General features: G+C 49.8%; 2 protein-coding genes across 2 annotated transcripts; both read left to right on the forward strand.

Moving 5' to 3' along the window:
• Window positions 1–5008: 5008 nt before the first annotated feature.
• Window positions 5009–6974, forward strand: NR0B2 (nuclear receptor subfamily 0 group B member 2). Its single transcript, XM_032417834.1, has 2 exons — window positions 5009–5586; window positions 6371–6974. Exons 1-2 carry the CDS (start codon window positions 5046–5048, stop codon window positions 6667–6669), a joined length of 840 nt encoding a protein of 279 aa, XP_032273725.1. The 5' UTR covers window positions 5009–5045; the 3' UTR covers window positions 6670–6974.
• A 5424-nt stretch (window positions 6975–12398) lies between these two features.
• GPATCH3 (G-patch domain containing 3) lies at window positions 12399–19687 on the forward strand. The gene is made up of 7 exons (XM_032390442.1): window positions 12399–12844; window positions 14594–15015; window positions 16520–16694; window positions 17009–17068; window positions 17817–17938; window positions 18059–18186; window positions 18948–19687. The coding sequence occupies exons 1-7, from the start codon at window positions 12409–12411 to the stop codon at window positions 19162–19164; spliced, it is 1560 nt and encodes a 519-aa protein (XP_032246333.1). The 5' UTR covers window positions 12399–12408; the 3' UTR covers window positions 19165–19687.
• The last annotated feature ends 95 nt before the right edge of the window (window positions 19688–19782 follow it).

Below are 19782 nucleotides of genomic sequence, written 5' to 3' on the forward strand. Positions count from 1 at the left end.
ATTTTCACTGGAGAAATTTACTTTTAAAATTCATGGACAGTTCTATTTCTTTACCTTCCTTCTCTTCCTGAAAATTTCAGTCCTAAAACTATTAAGTAGAGCAGAACAGGAGGGAAGCATGTGACCAAGGGGGAGGGAGCCACAGTGGCCCGGAGCAAAAGTCAGAGCTCCAGCAGGGTGAGGAGGGCGTCCACATGGCATGGGGTCCAGCAAGGTGAAGAAGGTGTCCCTGAGTGGGAGGAGGCATCTTGACACAAGGTATCAGAGCTCAAGTGGGGTGAGGAGGGCATTTCATAGGGGATGGGGTGGTGGCAAAGATGGGAGATTGGTTAGAAACAGGGGCTTGATCCAATAAGCAAATAAATTCAGAATAATGGAAGCCAGATTTCTCAGTGTTGTGGAAGGGAGGTATAAACATAGAAAGGGGAAACTAAGGCACCTGGGTGGCTCAGTCGGTTAAGCGTCTGCCTTCGGCTCAGGTCATGATCTCAGGGTCCTGGGATCGAGTCCCGCATCGGGCTCCTTGCTCAGCGAGGAGTCTGCTTCTCCCTCTGCCTACCGCTCCCCCTGCTTGTGCACTCTCTCTCTCTCTCTCTCTCTCGCTCTCAAATAAATAAATAAAATCCTTTAAAAAAAAAGGGGGGGGAACTAGAATGAACCCCATTATAGTGGATTAGAATTGCAGATGATAGTCTGAACCCTTTTTTTAGTATGTATAAATAGATATAGAGATAAATGTAACTGGGGATGCCTGGGTGTCTCAGTCAGTTAAGCATCTGCCTTCAGCTCAGATCATGATCCAGGGTCCTGGGATCGAGCCCCGCATCAGGATCCTTGCTCAATGGGGAGCCTGCTTCTCCCTCTGTCTGCTGCTCTGCCTGTTTGTGCTTTCTCTCTCTCTCCCTGACAAATAATTAAAATATTTTTTAAAAAGAAATAAATGTAACTGTAAGTGTGTGTGTGTGTGTGTGCACTCCTTAGCTCTGGAAGGGCCTCGGAACAGGGACACCCTCATAACAGTGAGTAGGTCTTGGTTTCTAATTATCATCCTGGCACCCAGATCACGTTTTTTAAATACTCCACTCCATTAAAAGATTGAATCAGAGATTCTTGAGGTACTGGTTGATTCCAGGGGCTTGAAAAGAGGTATCTTCTTATATCAGAAAACAAAGGATGTTTGAAGAATAATGGGGCATGTCAAAAGGACAGACTCCAGCTTAAAGAGGCTCCCATTGGGCTAATCTGTGACAATCTGAGCATTAAAATAATGATAATAATAGATTACAAGCTACTAAACAAAATAGGAGACCATGAGTTCATAACTAAATACACACATAAAGGGGCACCTGGGTGGCTCAGTTGGTTAAGCAGCTGCCTTTGGCTCAGGTCGTGATCCTGGGGTCCCAGGATCCAGCCCCACATTGGGCTCCCTGAGCAACCCGCTGAACCTGCTTCTCCCTCTCCCTCTGCTGCTCCCCCTGCTTGTGCTGTCTTGCTCGCTCACTAAAACAAATAAATAAAATCTTTTTAAAAAGTAATAAATAAATAAATAAATAATAAATACATACATTCATTCAAACAATGAGAAGGTATATCTACATAGTTTCAAAATACCTCCTCACAAACTACCAATTCCTTTCAAGGGGAAAAGAGTGAGTGGAGAAGCCTGGCAGACATCACCTTAATCAAGTGAAACATGGGACAGATAGAAATGTGTCCTACCTAATAAAATGTATCAAGAAGAACACAACAGTGGAGTGCCTGGGTGGCTCATCAGCTGAGCGTCTGACTCTTGATTTCAGCTCAGGTCATGATCTCAGGGTCATGAGATCCAGCCACATGTTGGGCTCCACACTCAGGGCAGAGTCGGCTTGTCCCTCTCCCTCGGCTCTCCCCCCGCCCCACTTGCTCTCTTTCTCTCTCTCAAATAAATAAAATGTTTAAAAAGAAAAAAAAAAAAAAAAGAATGGGGCGCCTGGGTGGCTCAGTCGGTTAAGCCTCTGGCTCTTGGTTTCGACTCAGGTCATGATCTCATGGGTCATGAGATCAAGCCCCACGGCAGCCTCCACGCTCAGCAGGGAGTCTGCTTGAAGATTCTCTCCCCCTCTCCCCCAAAATAAATAAATCTTTTTTATTTTATTTATTTATTTGACAGAAAGAGAATGAGAGCACAAGCAGGGGGAGCGGCATGCAAAGGAAGAGGGAGAAGCAGGCTCCCTGCAGAGCAAGGAGCCCGACACGGGGCTCAATCCCAGGACCCTGGGATCATGACCCAAGCCGAAGGCAGACGCTTAACCGACCGAGCCACCCAGGCGCCCATAAATCAATAAATCTTTAAAACAAAACCAAACCACATCACTTCTGTGATATTCCTGTTAAAGATACATAATCTGAATCTAATCACAAAGAATCCTTAGGCAAACCTAAGTTGAGAGCCTTGCTACAAAATAACTACAACTCTTCACAAGTGTCAAGGTAGTGAAAGGCAAGGAAAGACTGAGGGACTTTTCCTGACTGACAAAGACTAAAGGGACATGACAAACAAATGCAGTGTGAGATTTGGGCGTGAGCCCTGTCGCTGCAAGGATTTCACTGGAGCATTTGGTGAAACTTAAATGGAGTCTGAGATTAGATGGTAAATGTTCCATGTTAATTTCCTGATTTTGATGGTTGTGTTGTGCATATTATGTAGAGGAATGTTCTTTTTTTTTTTTTAAGATTTTATTTATTTATTTGACAGAGAGAGAGCACAAGTAGGCAGAGCGGCAGGCAGAGGGAGAGGGAGAAGCAGGCTTCCCGCTGAACAGGGAGCCCGATGCGGGGCTCGATCCCAGGACCCTGGGATCATGACCTGAGCTGAAGGCAGACGCTTAACGACTGAGCCACCCAGGCGCCCCATGTAGAGGAATGTTCTTAAACGCAGGAATTACACACTCAAGTATTTGAGAGCTATGGGCAGCAGGTCGGCAATTTACTCTCAAACGGTTCAAGTTAAAAAAAATTTCCCTGTACTGTACTTGGAACCTTTCTGTGTCTGTGATGGTTTCAAAATAAATCTCATGTGAAGAGGCAAGCAAAGAATGTGCAGCTAAAACACATGGGCAAATATCGTCAGTAATTAATCAAAATATTTTGGTTTTCAGTCAGCTTATTTTAGTTTGTGATTGGTCGTGATTTCTCATTTTATTTATTTTAAAGTTTTGTTTTTTTTTTAAGTAATCTCTACACCCAATGTGGGGCTTGAACTCACAACCCCAAGATCAAGAGTCAACATGCTCTACCAACTGAGCCAGCCAGGTGGCCCTCTGTTTTCTCATTTTAAATATTCACTTTCATACCTGATTTTCTATTCCTAAAGAGGGAACCTCCATATAAGTGTCAGGCCCCATAAAACCACTATCCACTATTGGCCTTTCTTGTACCTTTCAAAGATGAGGAAACTGAGGCACAGAAATAAAAAGTGACTTGCCCAATGTCACTAAGTGATGAAGCAGGATTTGAACCCAGGCAGTCTGACTCCAGAGTCTCCTTGGAGGAGACGCTGAGGACTCAGTGAGATAAAAGGATGTGAGAGGAACTTTACGAATGGAAGGATTAAGATTATTCACAATCAAAAGAAAGAGGCACTCTGTCAGCTGGGGCTTAGTTCCTTCGGCAGAGGAAGGGGAGGGGCAAAGTCCTCCTACCGTATGCCAGAGACTGCTTGGAATTTCACATCCAGGACCTCACTTTGTTATTGTCCCAGATGAAGTGCCTGAGGCCCACAGGGATCAGCCCAAGGTCACACACCCGGAAAATGATAGAGCCCAGAGCCAGTGCCAGGGATGGTGATGGCTGCCCAACAGTGTGCTAGCAGAAGACATGCCAAGCTGGGCTTGCCAAGGTCCATGGACCTGACACAGCCGAGGACCTTCCCACCCTCTCTCACACCCTGTGCCCCACCATCCTGAGACAGATGCCCAGGACAGAGCTGCCATGTGGCTGGCGGCAGTGCAAAGTGTCTGCCCAGATCATAAGTAGGCAATGTCTGTAAGACCAGGTAGCTACAAGGGGGGTACCCAGGTGGCCACCAGCTCTGGGAAACTTAGGTCACACAGCTCGGGCCGCACCATTGGGCCAGTGGGCCCAGGGGAACAAGCAAGGACTTTAGAGTCAGACAGATCTGGGCTCTGTCTCTTCTTAGTGGTCTGACCTTGGGCAAGTCACTTCACCTCTTCGAGTTTCAAAAAAGTAAGAATCTTGCCTCATGGGGAAGCTCTGAATATCAGCATGGAAAGTACCTGGGCGCCCAGTCGGTGCTCAATAAGTAGCAGCCATACTTCATTATCGTTCTGCGAGTGCTTCTCAGCAGATAGTCTTTCCAGAACTTTAGGAATCCAAGCTGAGGAGAGAGAGGTCTTAAGAACCTTATTTCTGCAGGGCCCCCAGAACTGGAGTCAGGGGAGGGAGGCCTCCTAGCCCGCACAGTGGGCAAAGTCCTCCCAGCCCCCCAGGGTCCTGGCTCCCTTCCCTGCAGCCTGTTCCTTACCAACAACAGGAGCAAAGCCCCAAGGTTAGGCAAACAAGTCAGTGATAAGGCACTTCCAGGTTGGGCCTTGTATTCAAGGCTTGTCCAGCCCCAGGGCTGGCTTCCCAGCTTAGTGAGAGTCCTGCAGGCTCCAACAGGGACACCTGCAATGGCCACCTGCTGATTGTGCACCTGAGGCCTTGGTGCCCTGGTACAGCCTGGGTTAATGACCCTGTTTATCCACTTGAGTCATCTGATAAGGGGCAGCCAAGCTGGCTGTGCCCTGCACGGGCTGCTTCATTGACTGAAGCGATTATCAGGGCCACGTGGAACTCCCAAAGCCCCCTCCCCCGCCACTGCCCCACCAATCCTGCAGGCAGTGCGAGTTTCTTTTTTTCAATGAACATGACTTCTGGAGTCAAGGTTGTCAGGCCATTCCCCCGCCCCCACCGTCCCTCCCACTGGGGCTATAAATAGCACCCAGGGGGCAGAGCAGAGGGTGGGAGGGCCAGGCGGAAGGACGAGCAGATCCCCAGCCATGAGCTCCAGCCAGCCAGGGACCTGCCCGTGTCAGGGTGCTGCAGGCCGCCCAGCCATCCTGTATGCACTTCTGAGCCCCAGCCTCAGGGCCAGGCCCGCTGTGCCCCCAGCTCCGAGTCGCTGCCTATGCAGACAGCACCGGCCTGTCCGGCTGTGTGCCCCGCATCGCACCTGCCGGGAGGCCTTGGATGTTCTGGCCAGGACAGTAGGCTTCCTCAGGAACCTGCCGTCCTTCTGTCAGCTGCCCCCTCAGGACCAGCAGCGGCTGCTGCGGGGCTGCTGGGGCCCCCTCTTCCTGCTCGGGTTGGCCCAAGACACTGTGACTTTCGAGGTGGCCGAGGCACCGGCCCCCAGCATACTCAAGAAGATCTTGCTGGAGGAGCCCAGTAGCAGGGTGCGCGGCAGCCAGCTGCCCGATCGGCCCCAGCCCTCACTGGCTGCCGTACAGTGGCTTCAGTGCTGCCTGGAGTCCTTCTGGAGCCTGGAGCTGGGCCCCAAGGAATATGCCTACCTGAAAGAGACCATCCTCTTCAATCCTGGTGAGCTTCCAGACACTCCTGGATGGGGGCCCAGCCAGGGAAGGCACCTTCTCAGGGCTTGACCTCCGTTATCTCTTTGGGTCCTCATTATCACCGAAAGTCACCTCACAAAAGAGGCTCAGAGAGGTTAAGTGATTGGCTGGAGGTCACACAGCCTGGTACGGACAAAGCAGGGTTGGGAATTCAGGTTTATTCACTCCAGAGACTGGTCCTTGCCGCTCTGCCTGAGAAACTTGCCGTTGACCCTCAGGGAAGGTGGGCAGACACAGCTGTGCCTCAGTCACAGGTAAAACTCTGTGGGTTCAGAAAGACCCCATAGAGAAGAATGCAAATGTGAGAGGAAAATTCCTCACCAGAAAGCCCTCATGGAATGTATAAATTAATTAATTATAGTGATAGTAACGAATATTCGTATTACATTTACCATATGTTAGGTCCAGTTATAAGGGTTTTTTCATATACTAGCTGTTTTAAACTTCGTAACATGCCTAGGAGATAGGTATTATTATCCCCATTTTACAGAGGACGAAACTGAGGCACGGATATTAACTTATCTGAGGTCATGCAGCTAATAAGTGACAGCGTGGGATTCAAACCCAGGCAGTCTGGCTCTTAACCATTACTCTGGGCTGCCCCATAAATGGATGAATAAATAAAATGATAAATAAATTGAGGAGGTAGTTTAGGCGCCTCAAAGACCAACCCAGTGACCTCAGGTCTTGGGTCAGTATTGCTGCCTGGGAGTGGGGTACTCACCCGCCCTCTTCACCCTCTCTGCCCACAGACGTGCCGGGCCTCCACACCTCCTCCCACATCGGACACCTGCAGCAAGAGGCTCACCATGCACTGTGTGAGGTCCTGGAGCCCTGGTGCCCCACAGGCCAAGGCCGCTTGGCCCGTGTCCTTCTCACAGCCTCCACCCTCAAGTCCATCCCGCCCAGTCTGCTTGGGGACCTCTTCTTCCGCCCTATTATTGGAGACCTTGACATCGCTGGCCTCCTTGAGGACATGCTTTTGCTGAGCCAACCTGTTCCAGCCCAGGCAGAGAGCAAGTGTAGGCTGGGCAGAAGCTGGCAGCACTGACTTGGTCCAGCTGTCCCCGGGGGTGACACAGGCTCCCAGAGGGGCAGGCCTCAGCTCCCCTGGAACCAACCAGATGAGCTATGGGGCCCCTCACTCACCACACACCTCCCCCCCTTGGCCTTTCTTGGTTTGACATGGTGCTCCAGTTGTCTGGCCATTCTTTAGTGGTCCTCAGAGCCTCTGGGCCAAGACTTCCAACCCCTCCTGAGATGGGGATGGAAGCTTAGATTGCTCATTGGGACAAGAGTCCTACTGACTTTGTACAGAACTGATTTAAGTTATTGGGTTTTGTAATAAAAGGCATGACACCTTCGGAGCCTGACCCTGTAATTTGTACATGTGGGAGGGAATGTCTCACTTCCAGCGCCCACCCTGCCCCTATCAGAAAGAGTTCCAGAGGAAGGAACCCTAAGGAGTGCTGGAGCCAGTCCTCAGGGAACTGGGATATTAGTTTTTCAGGGTGGGATGATTATTTCATTTTGGGGGATGAGATTTATTTTGCACAGGACTGAATCCAGGGGTTAGGATCAGTTCAGGCCTCCTTACTTCCTTGTTTTTATCTTTGGGGCTGGGGATGTCTCTTCCTTATCCCTAAGTCCCTCACTGACCCCTCCCTTGGCTTCTGACCCCTACAGGCTCCCTCTCACCTCAACGAAGAGTCAGATCACAGCCAGTAAGGAATATGAGGCAGCCCATTCCCAAATCGAAACAGGCAAGGTCACTGGAATTTCTACAGTTTGGGATCATTCACTTCCCCATTCCTGCAGGTGACAGAAGAGGATAGTCCACTGCTGTCCCAATGGGAGGAGCGAGGGCACCCAGGGCTGGCCTGGCACCGCTGTGTGGAGGCCAAGGCCGGCTGAGGTTTAGCTGCCGCCCCAGCTGTTGAAGTCTGAGACTCTTCCATAGCAGTTAATTTGCAGCTACAGCCCTGAGCCCCTCTGAGTTCCCTTCCATGGCCCCTCTGTCCCAGCTCTTCTCCTGGAATCCATTCTCATTGGCCAGCAACCGGAGAGGCGGTGCCTGGCATAACCAAGGCCTCCAGGACTCCTCCATTCAGTGCGGGATCGGGTCTGTTCTGATTGGTCAATCTCTGTGCCTCACAGTTGGGTAAAGATTTTGAATATCACCCAGGTTAGGGTGACTGACCTGCACGCAGGAGGGAATGGTAACACACATGCCTATAGGACCCCCTTGCAGGCCTCCCCCTTTCTTTAGCAATAAGGCCCTGCCCATACCAGTCCCACCCTCTTCACCACCAGTTTGGATTCTCTTCATGGGGCCAAGTTAATTATTGCTCAATGAGAGGTCATTCACTCAGGGACAACAGTCGAAGAGTTGTCATTCAGACCTCTCCTGAAGGCCCCCAGGATAGGACCACAATTGAACTAGCCATATACGCATTATGGGCTCCCAGTGCCAGCAGCAAGGACACCCCGTCCCTCACCCAATCACCCACTCACCACTCAGACACCCAGAGTGGCAGAAACACACAGCTCACACCCCACAACAAGGACACACACAACTCAGACCTACAACTCTCTCTCTCTCACACACACACACATGCACGCACACACACACGCACGTGCTAAGACATACACCTACGCAGACCCACAAAACAGACCCACCATCCACCCACACACAGCATGGAAATACACAGCCAAGATACACTCACTCGGTGACATTCAGCAGACCCAAACACATGACAATAGACACATGCACTGGAGCCAGATGTTCACACATCCATCCCTATGCTCAAGGGCGGGGCACACAATACGGAGACACCCTCACACTGGGGCATGTTCTCCGTTTTCTGTATGTCACAGGAGAAAGACAAGTGGCCCCCAATGTAAGCAGACACATCTGCACATCTTCAGGGTCTACCCAGAGCCTGCTAATCCCGGCCAACCTGCTCTGCTTGGCATTTGGGGCCTCAACTAACCAATCATCCCCTTTCCCCATGGTGATCCCAACATCTACCCTCCTCTCACACAGGCCATGCCCTGCTCCACAGCTCCCCCAAGCCAGGACCTAATCAAAGTCCCAAATACAAGCATCTTTTAGAGCCTAGAGCAGGCCTTGCATTCCTCCTCCCCTACCTTTCCACCAGAACTCCCAGACTCAGAGCTCAGGCCCCCGGGGCCCCTCTCTCTGCCTGCCCCTCCTGGCACTTGGACACACATCATCCATCTCACCACGCAGATGCAGGAGGGAACTCTTTCAAGAGCAGATGCCTTGTCTCTCCAGAGGAGCCAAATCCAGAGAATTCAGGGATTTCAGGTCATTCTATCTTCTATGTTCCTTCACTAACTGCCCCCATTAGTTTATTGTTGCACCTCTCTGAACCTGCAGGCTGAATCTTCCTGCCCCTCACCCCTTCCCTCCTCCAACCTTGAACAGCCACTAGAAAGTGCTCCTCTCCACCACCCACCCCAGCCTTTCCCCTCAACTTATCTAATGTTTCCATCACCCAAATAGCTTCCCTGATCAGCACTACCTTGCTCCTTTGCAAATTTCTTCCCTGTCCCCTCCACATGGTTGGGGAGCTACAGTGCTTTCTCATCTGTATCTCTTGTCATTCCCTGTGCCCTATCTAAACCGTCTGCAAGGAAGATCAAGACAAATCTAGCAAAACTAAAGAGAGAATTATAATACAATAAGAGAACTAATGCTTTCTCTGTGAGACAAATGTGGGGGACTGTGTCTCCATTACCAGCAGCTTAGAAGTGGGAACTGTGCCTCATCAACCGGAGAGGGCAGAGGAGGAAACAGGCTCAGACAGGGTATGCAACTTACTCACTGTCTCGACTGATCACTATCTGTGCTGAGATTTGAACTCAGGCCTGTCTGGCGGTGGGGGCCAGGCTCACCAGCACAGGTTGGCATGAGTCATGGCCAGGATCAGGCTGTCTGGAGCCAGCTCAGCCACTGTTCACTGACCATTTACCCTCGCAGCCATGATCCTTGTCCTCAGGCCCAGCCAGGGATAACTCACTAGGAGTCAGGAGAGGGCTCAGCCTTGGGTATCATTTTATTATCACCATTATCTCTACCTTCGTTAGGTTCATCGTTGACTGCTTAATAAGCAGTCAGATGCCGTGCCTTGGCCGACACACCCTGCCTGTGGGTATCCTAGAACCTATGATGCCAACAAAAGGCCAACACCCACCATCGATGCCTCCATTCATGCCATCATTGAACATTTCTCTTGATGACCACTTGTACCAGACCCTGTGCTAGATGCTAAGGGGCACAAAATACATAAGATATAGCTCCTGCCTTCACTGAACATCTTGTCTATGGCAGAGACACAGAAGTAATTGCAACCCAGAGAGATCTGAACTGTGATAGAGGGATGTTCAGACAGCAGCAGGAGCTCTGAAGAGGGAGTGATTAAATCTGTCTGGAGGTGGGAAGAATGCTTCAGCCCCATGGTGACTGCTCTGAGCTAAAGAGAATGAATAGGGGTTTGCCAGGCAACCAAGGGATGGGCATTCCAGATAGAGGGAATGAGAGGTGCAAAAAACACCAAGGTGACAGAGTGTTCAGGTAACTGCAAATGGTCTGGGGCAACTTGGGCCCAGGGCAGCAAGAGATGGGTCTGGAAAGGTGGACAAGAGCCCAGAACAAGGCCCCAGAGAAAGGCAATCCCAGTGAAACTGCTAGAGGCAACAAGGCTAAGGTCTCAGGGGAATCAGGGTTAACAAGGGGAATCACTCATTCCAGGTGGGTTGTTCTGGGTGGCTACTAAACAATAACCAGCTAATATTTATCGAGAGCTGTGCTCTAAGCATTTATAAAATATATTAAGTGTAAAGAATAAGAGTACAATGAACCCTCATCATGTCCCATCAACTTTGAAGTCCCTTTCGAAATCTATTACCTCCCCCCAAAGGTAATGATTACCCTGAATTTGGGGTTAATCATTTCCTTACTTTTCTTTATGATTTTAATGCATACTTACTTATGTATCCCTAAGAAATATTTTTGTATTTTTGAACTTTTCATATAAATAATTCTGTTTTCTGACTTGTTTATATCCCCTCAACATCATATACCTGCTTAATAGTATTAAATGCCAATTTTTTGCTCTTACAAACACTGCAGCTATGAATATGAATATATATGAATGAATATTCATATATATTGTCAAATAAAAAACAAATCTGGACTCAGTAAAGAGGGACTTCATTTTATTTTTTTTATATGTTTTTTTTTAAAGATTTTATTTTATTTTATTTCAGAGAGAGAGAGCACGAGAAGGGGGGAGTGGGAGAGGGAGAAGCAGACTCCCCGCTGAGCAGGGAGCCCGATGTGGGGCTCGATTCCAGGACCCTGGGATCATGACCTGAGCCGAAGGCAGATGCTTAACGACTGAGCCACCCAGGCGTCCCAAAGAGGGACTTCATTTTAAATGATTATTGCAAGAGAGGAAAGGAACTATTGCAAGGAAGAAAGAAGCTATTGCAATGGGACCATGAGATCTACCGTCAAGGGTTAGGCAAAAGGAGTTCATCATTCATAGGGAAAAGTAAACAAGGCTAGAAAGAACTGGGTGTGAGGAAGGTTCACACCTTCCTCAGTGTTGAGGAAGGAGTGGCATGATGGGACAGTAGATCAGAAAATGTTTTACCCTGAAGCCAGCGTATTCTCAGGAGGGGTTGTGGGCTGGCGCAAACTTGGGGGGTGGGAGAGGGAGGCAAAGTTCAAGGACCTGAGGGAAGGAGAGAAGCTTAACCGAAGTTTGGTTAACAAGCATTTTGTTCTGATTGATCAGTGGGGACAAGCAGTTCATCTAAGCGTTTACAAGGCAAAGAATTGGAATTTGGAGCCTGTTGCTAGCCTTGACATAGGTAAACAAGGGGGCACCCAGGAGTTTTATCTATGTCATAAAAGGAAGCGTGTTTCTTTGCAGTAAGCTGTGTTCCAGAACACAAAAGGGTGGGAATGGGGTTTCCTAACCTTCGCTCTTTTCCAGGATCACAGGGCTGGGTGAAGTTTAACATTGTCAATACAGAGACGTATACAAGAATTTCTTTTAAGTATATACATAGTAGTGGAATTGCTGGGTCAAAGGATAGGAGTAGCTTCACTTCTACTGGGTAATGTCAAATTATTTTCCAGAGTGGTTGTACTAGTTTACACTCCACAATGGTGTATGGGAGATCCAGTTGTTTACACTGTCACCGACACTTGAGGATTTAAAATTTTTGTCAGTCTGATGGATGTTAAGTGGGTCTCACTGCATTTCATTGATTATCAATGAGATTGAGGCTCTTTCATTGTTAATTCGATGTTTCTTTTCTGTGAAGTGTCTTCAGTCCACTTTTCAATTGGATTATCTTTTCCTTAGAGATTTGTGGAAGGGCACGAATATGCTTTGGAAGCATAAGTGGATGAACTGAAAAGGCTCTGAAGGAGAAAGCTGAGATTAGGTGTGGGAAATCCCCAAAAACCAAAAATCTTAAAAACTGCCCCTCCCGCAGGCTTCTAATTTTATCCTCACTAAAGCCTTATGAAAGAGATCTGTAAACCCATTTCTCAGGTGAGCGTTCTCATCATCGTCGGCGTCTCTCCGCCGGGGAGCGACCCGAACGACTTACCCCACACCTCGCCAGCGCCTGCACCACAAGCCGGCGCACTAATCGCGGATTACTCTACATTGCATAGCAGAGGCCTCCGCACGGCTTGCGATATTCTCGCGAGAGTTGGTTCCAGCGGATCACGTGACAGTCCAAGATGGCGGTGCCCAGCGAGGCGGAGGAGGAGGCGACAGTCTATTTAATAGTGAGCGGTATCCCTGCGGGTTTGCGGTCGGCCCAGCTCCGGAGCTACTTTAGCCAGTTCCGAGAACAGCGCGGCTGTGGCTTCCTGTGTTTCCACTACCGGCATCGGCCTGAGCGGGCTCCTTCCCAGGCTGCTCCCGACTCTGCCCTAACTCCTGTGGGCCAGGACCTCGCCCAGACTTCGGCCACCGATGCCCACGCTCTCTCCGCTCCGGACTCTGCTCCCGTCCAGACCCGCACCTGCTGCTGCGTCATTTCGGTACGGGGGGCAGCTCAAGCTCAGCAGCTTCTTCGCATGTACTCGGGCCGCAGGTGGCTGGATTCTCAGGGGACTTGGTTGCCCGGTCGTTGTTTCATCCGCAGACTGCGGCTACCTACTGAGGCATCAGGTACGGGTGGGAAAGATAATAGACTGAGCCTACCGGCCCTGGAACGGAGACCCCTTTCCTGAGGGATGACGGGGATAAGTCAGGTCTCTGATTATCAGACTCTTTAAGAGTTTAGGTCAGTTCTGATCAGAGTTTCAGGCTCAACTGCATGTTAGTCTAACTTAGAGTGGAAATAACGGGAAGAGGCCTAATGGGATGATCCTTCATTTTCCAATTTATTAGATTCCTTCTGAGACCCTTTTCTCAATCTGAGGGGTTGATACTCCATTGACACGGAAGGAAGAAAAGGAAATGAGGTTTCTAATCCTCTTGTCTTTTTTTTTAAGATTTTATTTATTTGTTTGTTTGTTTGTTTGTTTGTGAGAGAGAGCGCGCGCGCACATAAGCAAGGGGAGTGGCAAGCAGAGGGAGAAGCAGGCTCCCTGCCGAGCAAGGAGCCTGATGAGGGACTCGATCCCAGAACCCGGAGGTCACAACCCTAGCGGAAGGCAGACGCTTAACCGACTTAGACACCCAGGCGTCACTTATTGTCTTTTTTTTTTTTTTAAGATTTTATTTATTTATTTGACAGAGACATAGCAAGAGAGGGAACACAAGCAGGGGGAGTGGGAAAGGGAGAAGCAGGCTTCCCGCCGAGCAGGGAGCCCGACGCGGGGCTTGATCCTAGGACCCTGGGATCATGACCTGAGCCAAAGGCAGACGCTTAATGACTGAGCCACCCAGGCGCCCCTTATTGTCGGTGTTTATTGCATTCTTCTTTGCTTCCTATCCAGCCCTGTCTTGGCAAGACGCAAATGAAAAGACAATCTCTTTTCTCTGGATAGCTCCCATTTTCATGGGAAATCACTTTGAATGGGGAACAGGAAACACTGCAGAGTCCTCTCATTCATTCATTCAACAAATCAAGCTTATATGCTACACTTAGTGTGACTCTAGCAGCTGTGCAGAGAACAGTTAGACACAGTCTGTGCTCAGGATTCAGAGAGGAAGACAGATTTGTAAAAAGGTAATTGTCACAGAGGTGCCATTATAATTGTTAACATTTACTGAGCACTTCCTGTGTACTTACTAGGCACTGTTCTAAGCCTTTCATTTTCCTGTTGACTCCTTGCAACAATCCTATAAGGTAGGAGCTATTGTTACCCATTTTATAAGTGAGGATATTGAGGGATACAGAAGTTATGTTACCTGCTCAAGGTTACAGAGCTAAGAAGTGGCAGAGTCACAGTACAAACCCAGGCACGTTGCCCCAGAGCCTGTGCTCTTTATTACCAGGTGCTGTGAGATGACAGGGGAGGGAGAAACTGATCTCCTAGAGGGATCAGGAAATGTGGCTTTTCATCTGGATCTGAAAGAGACACAGGAGTTTGTAGGAAGGAACGGTGTTCAAAGTAAATGGCATTTGCAGACACAGATGGTGAAAGCCCATGGAACTTTCAGGGCATGTTAAATTGTTTGGTGTGGATGAAGCACATGGTATGAGGATGTGCAGGGAGTGGGGGTTGGTGGCAGTTGAGAATCAAAAAGTCAACAGGAACCAGATCTGAAAGAAACTCGTGTGCTCAGCCGAGGTGATGAGAAATGGCATGAAAGTATTAGGTGGTTCTGGTCAGGGAATGGAGGAAGTTACTATGGAGAAGTTTGAAAGGGAGGAACAGCATTAGGCCAAAAGGGTTGAACCGATTTCTGGCTCAAGTGTTGCTGGAGGCTTCTAGGTTTCAAGAGCCATTCTTTCTTCTGCTTTCCAAGGTTTGGGCTCCTTTCCTTTCAAAACTCGGAAGGAGCTGCAAAGTCGGAAAGCTAAGAGTGAAGCCTTCACTCTGGCCGATCTGAGGCAACTGCCAGAGCTGAACCCACCAGTGCTGATGCCCAACGGGAATGTGGGGACTCCTCTGCGGGTCTTTTTGGAGTTGATCCGGGCCTGCCGCCTACCGCCTCGGATCATCACCCAGCTGCAGCTCCAGTTCCCCAAGACAGGTTCTTCCCGGCGCTATGGCAATGTACCGTTCAAGTATGAGGACTCAGAGACTGTGGAGCAGGAAGACCTTGTGTACACGGCTGAAGGCGAAGAAATACCCCAAGGCACCTGCCTCGCAGAAATAGCAGCCAGCTCCCATGGAGAGCCAGAGGAGGAAGGGGAAAAGGAGGAGGAAGAGTCACACTCAGATGATGTGAGTACAGTGAGCTACCCTGTCTTTGCTGGCAGCTTAAGAGAGGCTAAAGCATTAATACTGTCACTCTTCGGTTGTGTATCACAATAGTTCTAAACGTGCGGGCTTCTCAGGAGGGTTCCAGAGAGTTAGAACTCCCTGACGTTGAATATAAAACTGCATTTGCATGTGCAAATATGCACTTCTTTGAGGAGAGGGGCCAGAGTTTTTATCAGAAGATTCTCAAAGGGGTCTTCTTTGCACTCTCTTAGAAGGAATGTGAGGAGCGTCCTTTTCATAGATGGGACGTGAACTTGGCCCCCTTTGCTGCTTGTCTAACCTCTGTGTGCTTTCATTATGTGACTGAGAAGTCACCTCTATTTTCTGACCTTGAGTCTGTGGCTTGGACACTAGCTCCCACTCTAATTTTATCAATGAAATAGACATTTCTTCTTCCTCTTTCTCCAAATTTGGTTGTTCATCCATAAAATCAGGAAAGGTGTGATTTTTGGAGAAACTTTTCTGTGTGTGCATACTCTGGGTAAAAAATAATTCACCTGTGTCTTCAAAGCTGCCAGCCCAGAGTTGCTAACATGTGTACCACATCCTTAGTATAGTACCGTCTGGACTGTGCCCTAGCACCTGCTCAGCAGGGACTCCTGAGGCCTCTTGGGAGTTTAACTAAGGGACCCCCAAGATTTCAAGCCAGGAGCCATCCTGTCATTCTGCCAGTCTAGACAGGTAGCTGTACACACAGGCCAGTGCAGGATTCCAGAGACATTCCAAGATCCATTTCCTGCCTTGAAAGAGCCTTAAATCTCCCTGAAGAGAGAATCAGCGTCTGGAAAGGCTGTATGGTGTGGCGACCTGGGTTTGAACGCTGGCTCAGCCACTCTCTTGGTGTATTATTTTGGGCAAATCACTTTACTCCTCTGAACCCAGGTCTCCTGGTTTGTAGAACGGGAATGATGGTACTCACCTCACAGTGTTGTTGGGGTGATCAGAGGAGCTAAGTTATGAGAAAGGCCTGACACACAGTAGACAATAGGTTGTCTTAGTTGTTATTCCCTCTTTCTTTACGACATAATGTGTGGAGGCCTAAACGGTGTGTACCGATTACCTCCAAAGTGAGGAGTTTGGAGACCAGCAAGAGCGCTGTGGGCCTCCGTGTGGGGGCTTCATGTAGGATTGTAGAACTTGAGGGATGAGGATTTACCAGGTGAAGAAGAGAAGGTGGTAGGAGAGGAGAGCAGATATTTCCAGCAGGGGGAACAACATGGCCAGAAGCACAGAGGTTAAGAGGGAGTCAGGCTTCGGGGAAGGCGCCAGGTATGTTGAGACACGAGGGGTGGAGAGATGTGTTGGGCAAGGCCTCAGGGCCAAATATGTGCTGCTTCTAAGAGAAATTTGGAAGAATGGAGGTGAAGGCCTGGCTCACGGGCTTGCTGGGCCCTGAGCTGCCCTCCTTGCGGGCATGAGGTCAGGAGGCTGGACAGACAGGTCACCTCTCCTCACCGTCTCCAAGGATGATGACCGGGGTGAAGAGTGGGAGCGTCACGAAGCACTGCATGAGGATGTGACCAGGCAGGAGCGCACCACCGAGCGGCTCTTTGAGGAAGAGATCGAGCTCAAGTGGGAGAAGGGCGGCTCCGGCCTGGTGTTCTACACGGACGCCCAGTTCTGGCAGGAGGAAGAAGGAGGTAATGCTGGCACCCAGGCCAGGGCAGGAGTGATCCCTGGTGCACTGGGTCAGGGTTCTCCATTCCACATGGTGGGTTCTTTGGCAGTGAGGCCAAATAAAGGGCTAGCAAAGAGGCTTACCTTGCTTGTGTGAGAGACCAGTCATCCTTTTTAGGGGTGGGGGATCAGTGGAGTGGAGAAAAAATGACCCCCCCCCAGGAGAGATTTAAAAATACAATGAAAAGCCCCAAGTTCTAGAACATAGCTCTTAGTTTAGATTTAACTCTCAACAGAACTGTGAGTCCTTTGCTTACTCTGTTTGACTTATCTGCAGACTTTGATGAACAGACAGCCGATGACTGGGACGTGGACATGAGTGTGTACTACGACACAGGTACTGGGCCAGGGTTTGCAGTATGGGGAGGGGGAGCTGGTCCTCTGGCCTTGCAGTGACATTTTACCAGGCCTGCTTAGCAGAGATGGGACCAGTTCCCTTGGGGTCGTCCACTGAGAGGGTTCCTCTCTTCAAACATCTCCACTTGTGTGCATCAAGTGCTGGTTGTGGGCAGAGCCTTTTTCCTTTTTTTCGTGGAGTCAGCCCTCAGGGGGCTCTGGTTCTGGTGGGCAGGTCCTGGTAGAATGGGAGGGCCAGGAGCTCAGGCTCTGGTTAAGAGTTTAGATTCTGGAGTCAAAAATGACCTGGGTGAGGGGAGGGTGGGAGGGGAAGACCTGGGTTCTAATTCCACTTCTCATCTTTTGGCTCTATGACTTTTCTGTACCAGTTTCCTTATCTGGGAAAGCCAGGGTCCCTACTCTAATAATAATAAAGTACTAAAACACCAGGGGCGCCTGGGTGGCTCAGTCATTTGAGTGTCTGCCTTCAGCTCAGGTCATGATCCCGGGGTCCTGGGATCAAGCCCGGAGTTGGGCTCCCTGTTCAGCGAGGAGTCTTCTTGTCCCTTTCCCTCTACCCCTCCCCCCTGCTCATGCTCTCTCTCTCTGTTAAATAAATAAATAAAATAAAAAGTAATAAAACACCCTAAAGATGAATATGTAAATCTTGTGAGGAGGTCCTAGAAATCTGATTTTTTCCCCTTTCTGCTGAGAGAGACCCTTCTCCAAACTGAGCTCTGCTTCCTCAGATGGTGGAGACAAGGATGCCCGAGACTCTGTCCAAATGCGTCTGGAGCGGAGACTCCGTGATGGCCAGGAGGACAGCTCTGTGATCAAATGCCAAGTGGGCACCTTTGAGCGCCACACCAAGGTAAGCACTGTGCCTAGCCCATTGACCCCTCTCTTTTTCTTCTCTAGCCCCATTCCTCCCCCCCCCACACACACACACAAGGAACCCCATACTCTTGAGTCTTCTCTCTTCCCTGCATAGGGCATTGGACGGAGGGTGATGGAGCGGCAGGGCTGGGCTGAGGGCCAGGGTCTGGGCAGCCGGTGTTCAGGGGTGCCTGAGGCCCTGGATGGTGATGGCCAGCACCCTAGATGCAAGCGTGGATTGGGGTGAGTATGACCAAGGGACTTCCCTGGGGGGCCCAGCTAGCCTTTCATCTGTACCCTGGTTTCCCCCTTCCCTCTGATTTTGGGATGGGTGCTGGAGACTCCTAGGGGATGAACTTCAAAGCAGAATTAGAAGGAAAAGGTAGGTCTGGCACTATTTTTTTTTTTGGACCAAGTGCTAAGGCTTAACAGGATCACTAGTCTTTGAGGGAGTCATACCCCCTGGTCTGAGGAGTTTGGACTTGATGATTGCTGTTAGGGAGTGCTTGTAAGTCACAGTTTGCTGACAGTTGTTCTAAACTCTGTGTACTATTTAAAATGAAAGCAGTGTGCGAGACCCCAGGTTGCTGGCACTGTCAGTGAATAGATAAGGAGGCTGAAAAGCAAAGATCCAGATTTAAAGGCTCTGTCTTTGGGACAAACCAGACATGTAAGAGCTGCGTCTCTGTCCTTTCCCAACCTATTAAGAGTTTGATTGAGAGCAGTCTTCTCACTGTGAGCTCTTTTTTTCTTTTTTTTAAAGAGAAGAGTTTCTTTTTTTTTTTTTTTTTAAAGATTTTATTTATTTATTTGACAGAGAGATAGAGAGCACAAGTAGGCAGAGTGGCAGGCAGAGGGAGAGGGAGAAGCAGGCTCCCCACTGAGCAGGGAGCCGGACGCAGGGCTCGATCCCAGGACCCCAGGATCATGACCCGAGCTGAAGGCAGATGCTTAACCGACTGAGCCACCCAGGCACCCCTCACTGTGAGCTCTTTTTAATGCAGGTACCACGGAGAGAAGCTACAGCCATTTGGGCAACTGAAGAGGCTCCGTGGAACTGGCTTGGGGCTCATCTCCACCATCTATGATGAGCCCCTACCTCAAGATCAAGGGGAGTCGCTGCTCCGACGCCAGCCACCCACCAGCATGAAGTTTCGGCCAGACGTGTCCTTTGTGAGGAGTTCCAGCCGTGCCTTGGACAGCCCCTCAGAGCCTGAGTGACAGTTTCGGGGCCTTCCTCAGTATCACTCATAACTGCACAGTGGCAGCCCTCTGCCTTGGCCTTATCTCCCACCACAGCCTAAAGAACTTTGGGAGCGGCAATCTGTGCAGCTTGTTCAGGGTGCTTTATTCTGAACTTGCCTTCTGGCTCTCTACCTCAAGGGCATTTTCCCCAAAGCCCCCTAGCCTCCTCTTTTACTGTTAGGGCTTAATGACCTCTCATTGGTTTCCCATCCCCAGTCCATGTTTGGGCTTGCCCATGCTGCCTCGGCCAGTACCTTGAACAGTTGTATTGACTGGAGTTCTCAGCACAAACTTCGTTGGGGGGGGGGGGGCGCTAAAAAGGGCAGAAAGAGGGGGTAATGGACCTGGAAGAGGGGAGGACTCGTGGTGCTAGTAGGAGACGATCTTGGGGCGGGCTCTCCGTCGCCTCCTCCCCTGACTGGCTGGGACCAGGAGCGGCAAGGCCGCGCGGGAGGTGGCCCGAGTCTGCGACCTAACGGGAGAATAAATAAGTTTACTACCGGAGTTCCCTTTTTATCTTCTAATTTGGGCTGGGGGAAGATCGGGAAAATCTGGGTTAGAGTCGCCCACCCGACCCCAGTGCCGCACGCAGAC

This window comes from Phoca vitulina, unplaced genomic scaffold (genome assembly GCF_004348235.1).
Source record: "Phoca vitulina isolate PV1807 unplaced genomic scaffold, GSC_HSeal_1.0 scaffold2, whole genome shotgun sequence".
Taxonomy (NCBI): Eukaryota; Metazoa; Chordata; class Mammalia; order Carnivora; family Phocidae; genus Phoca; species Phoca vitulina.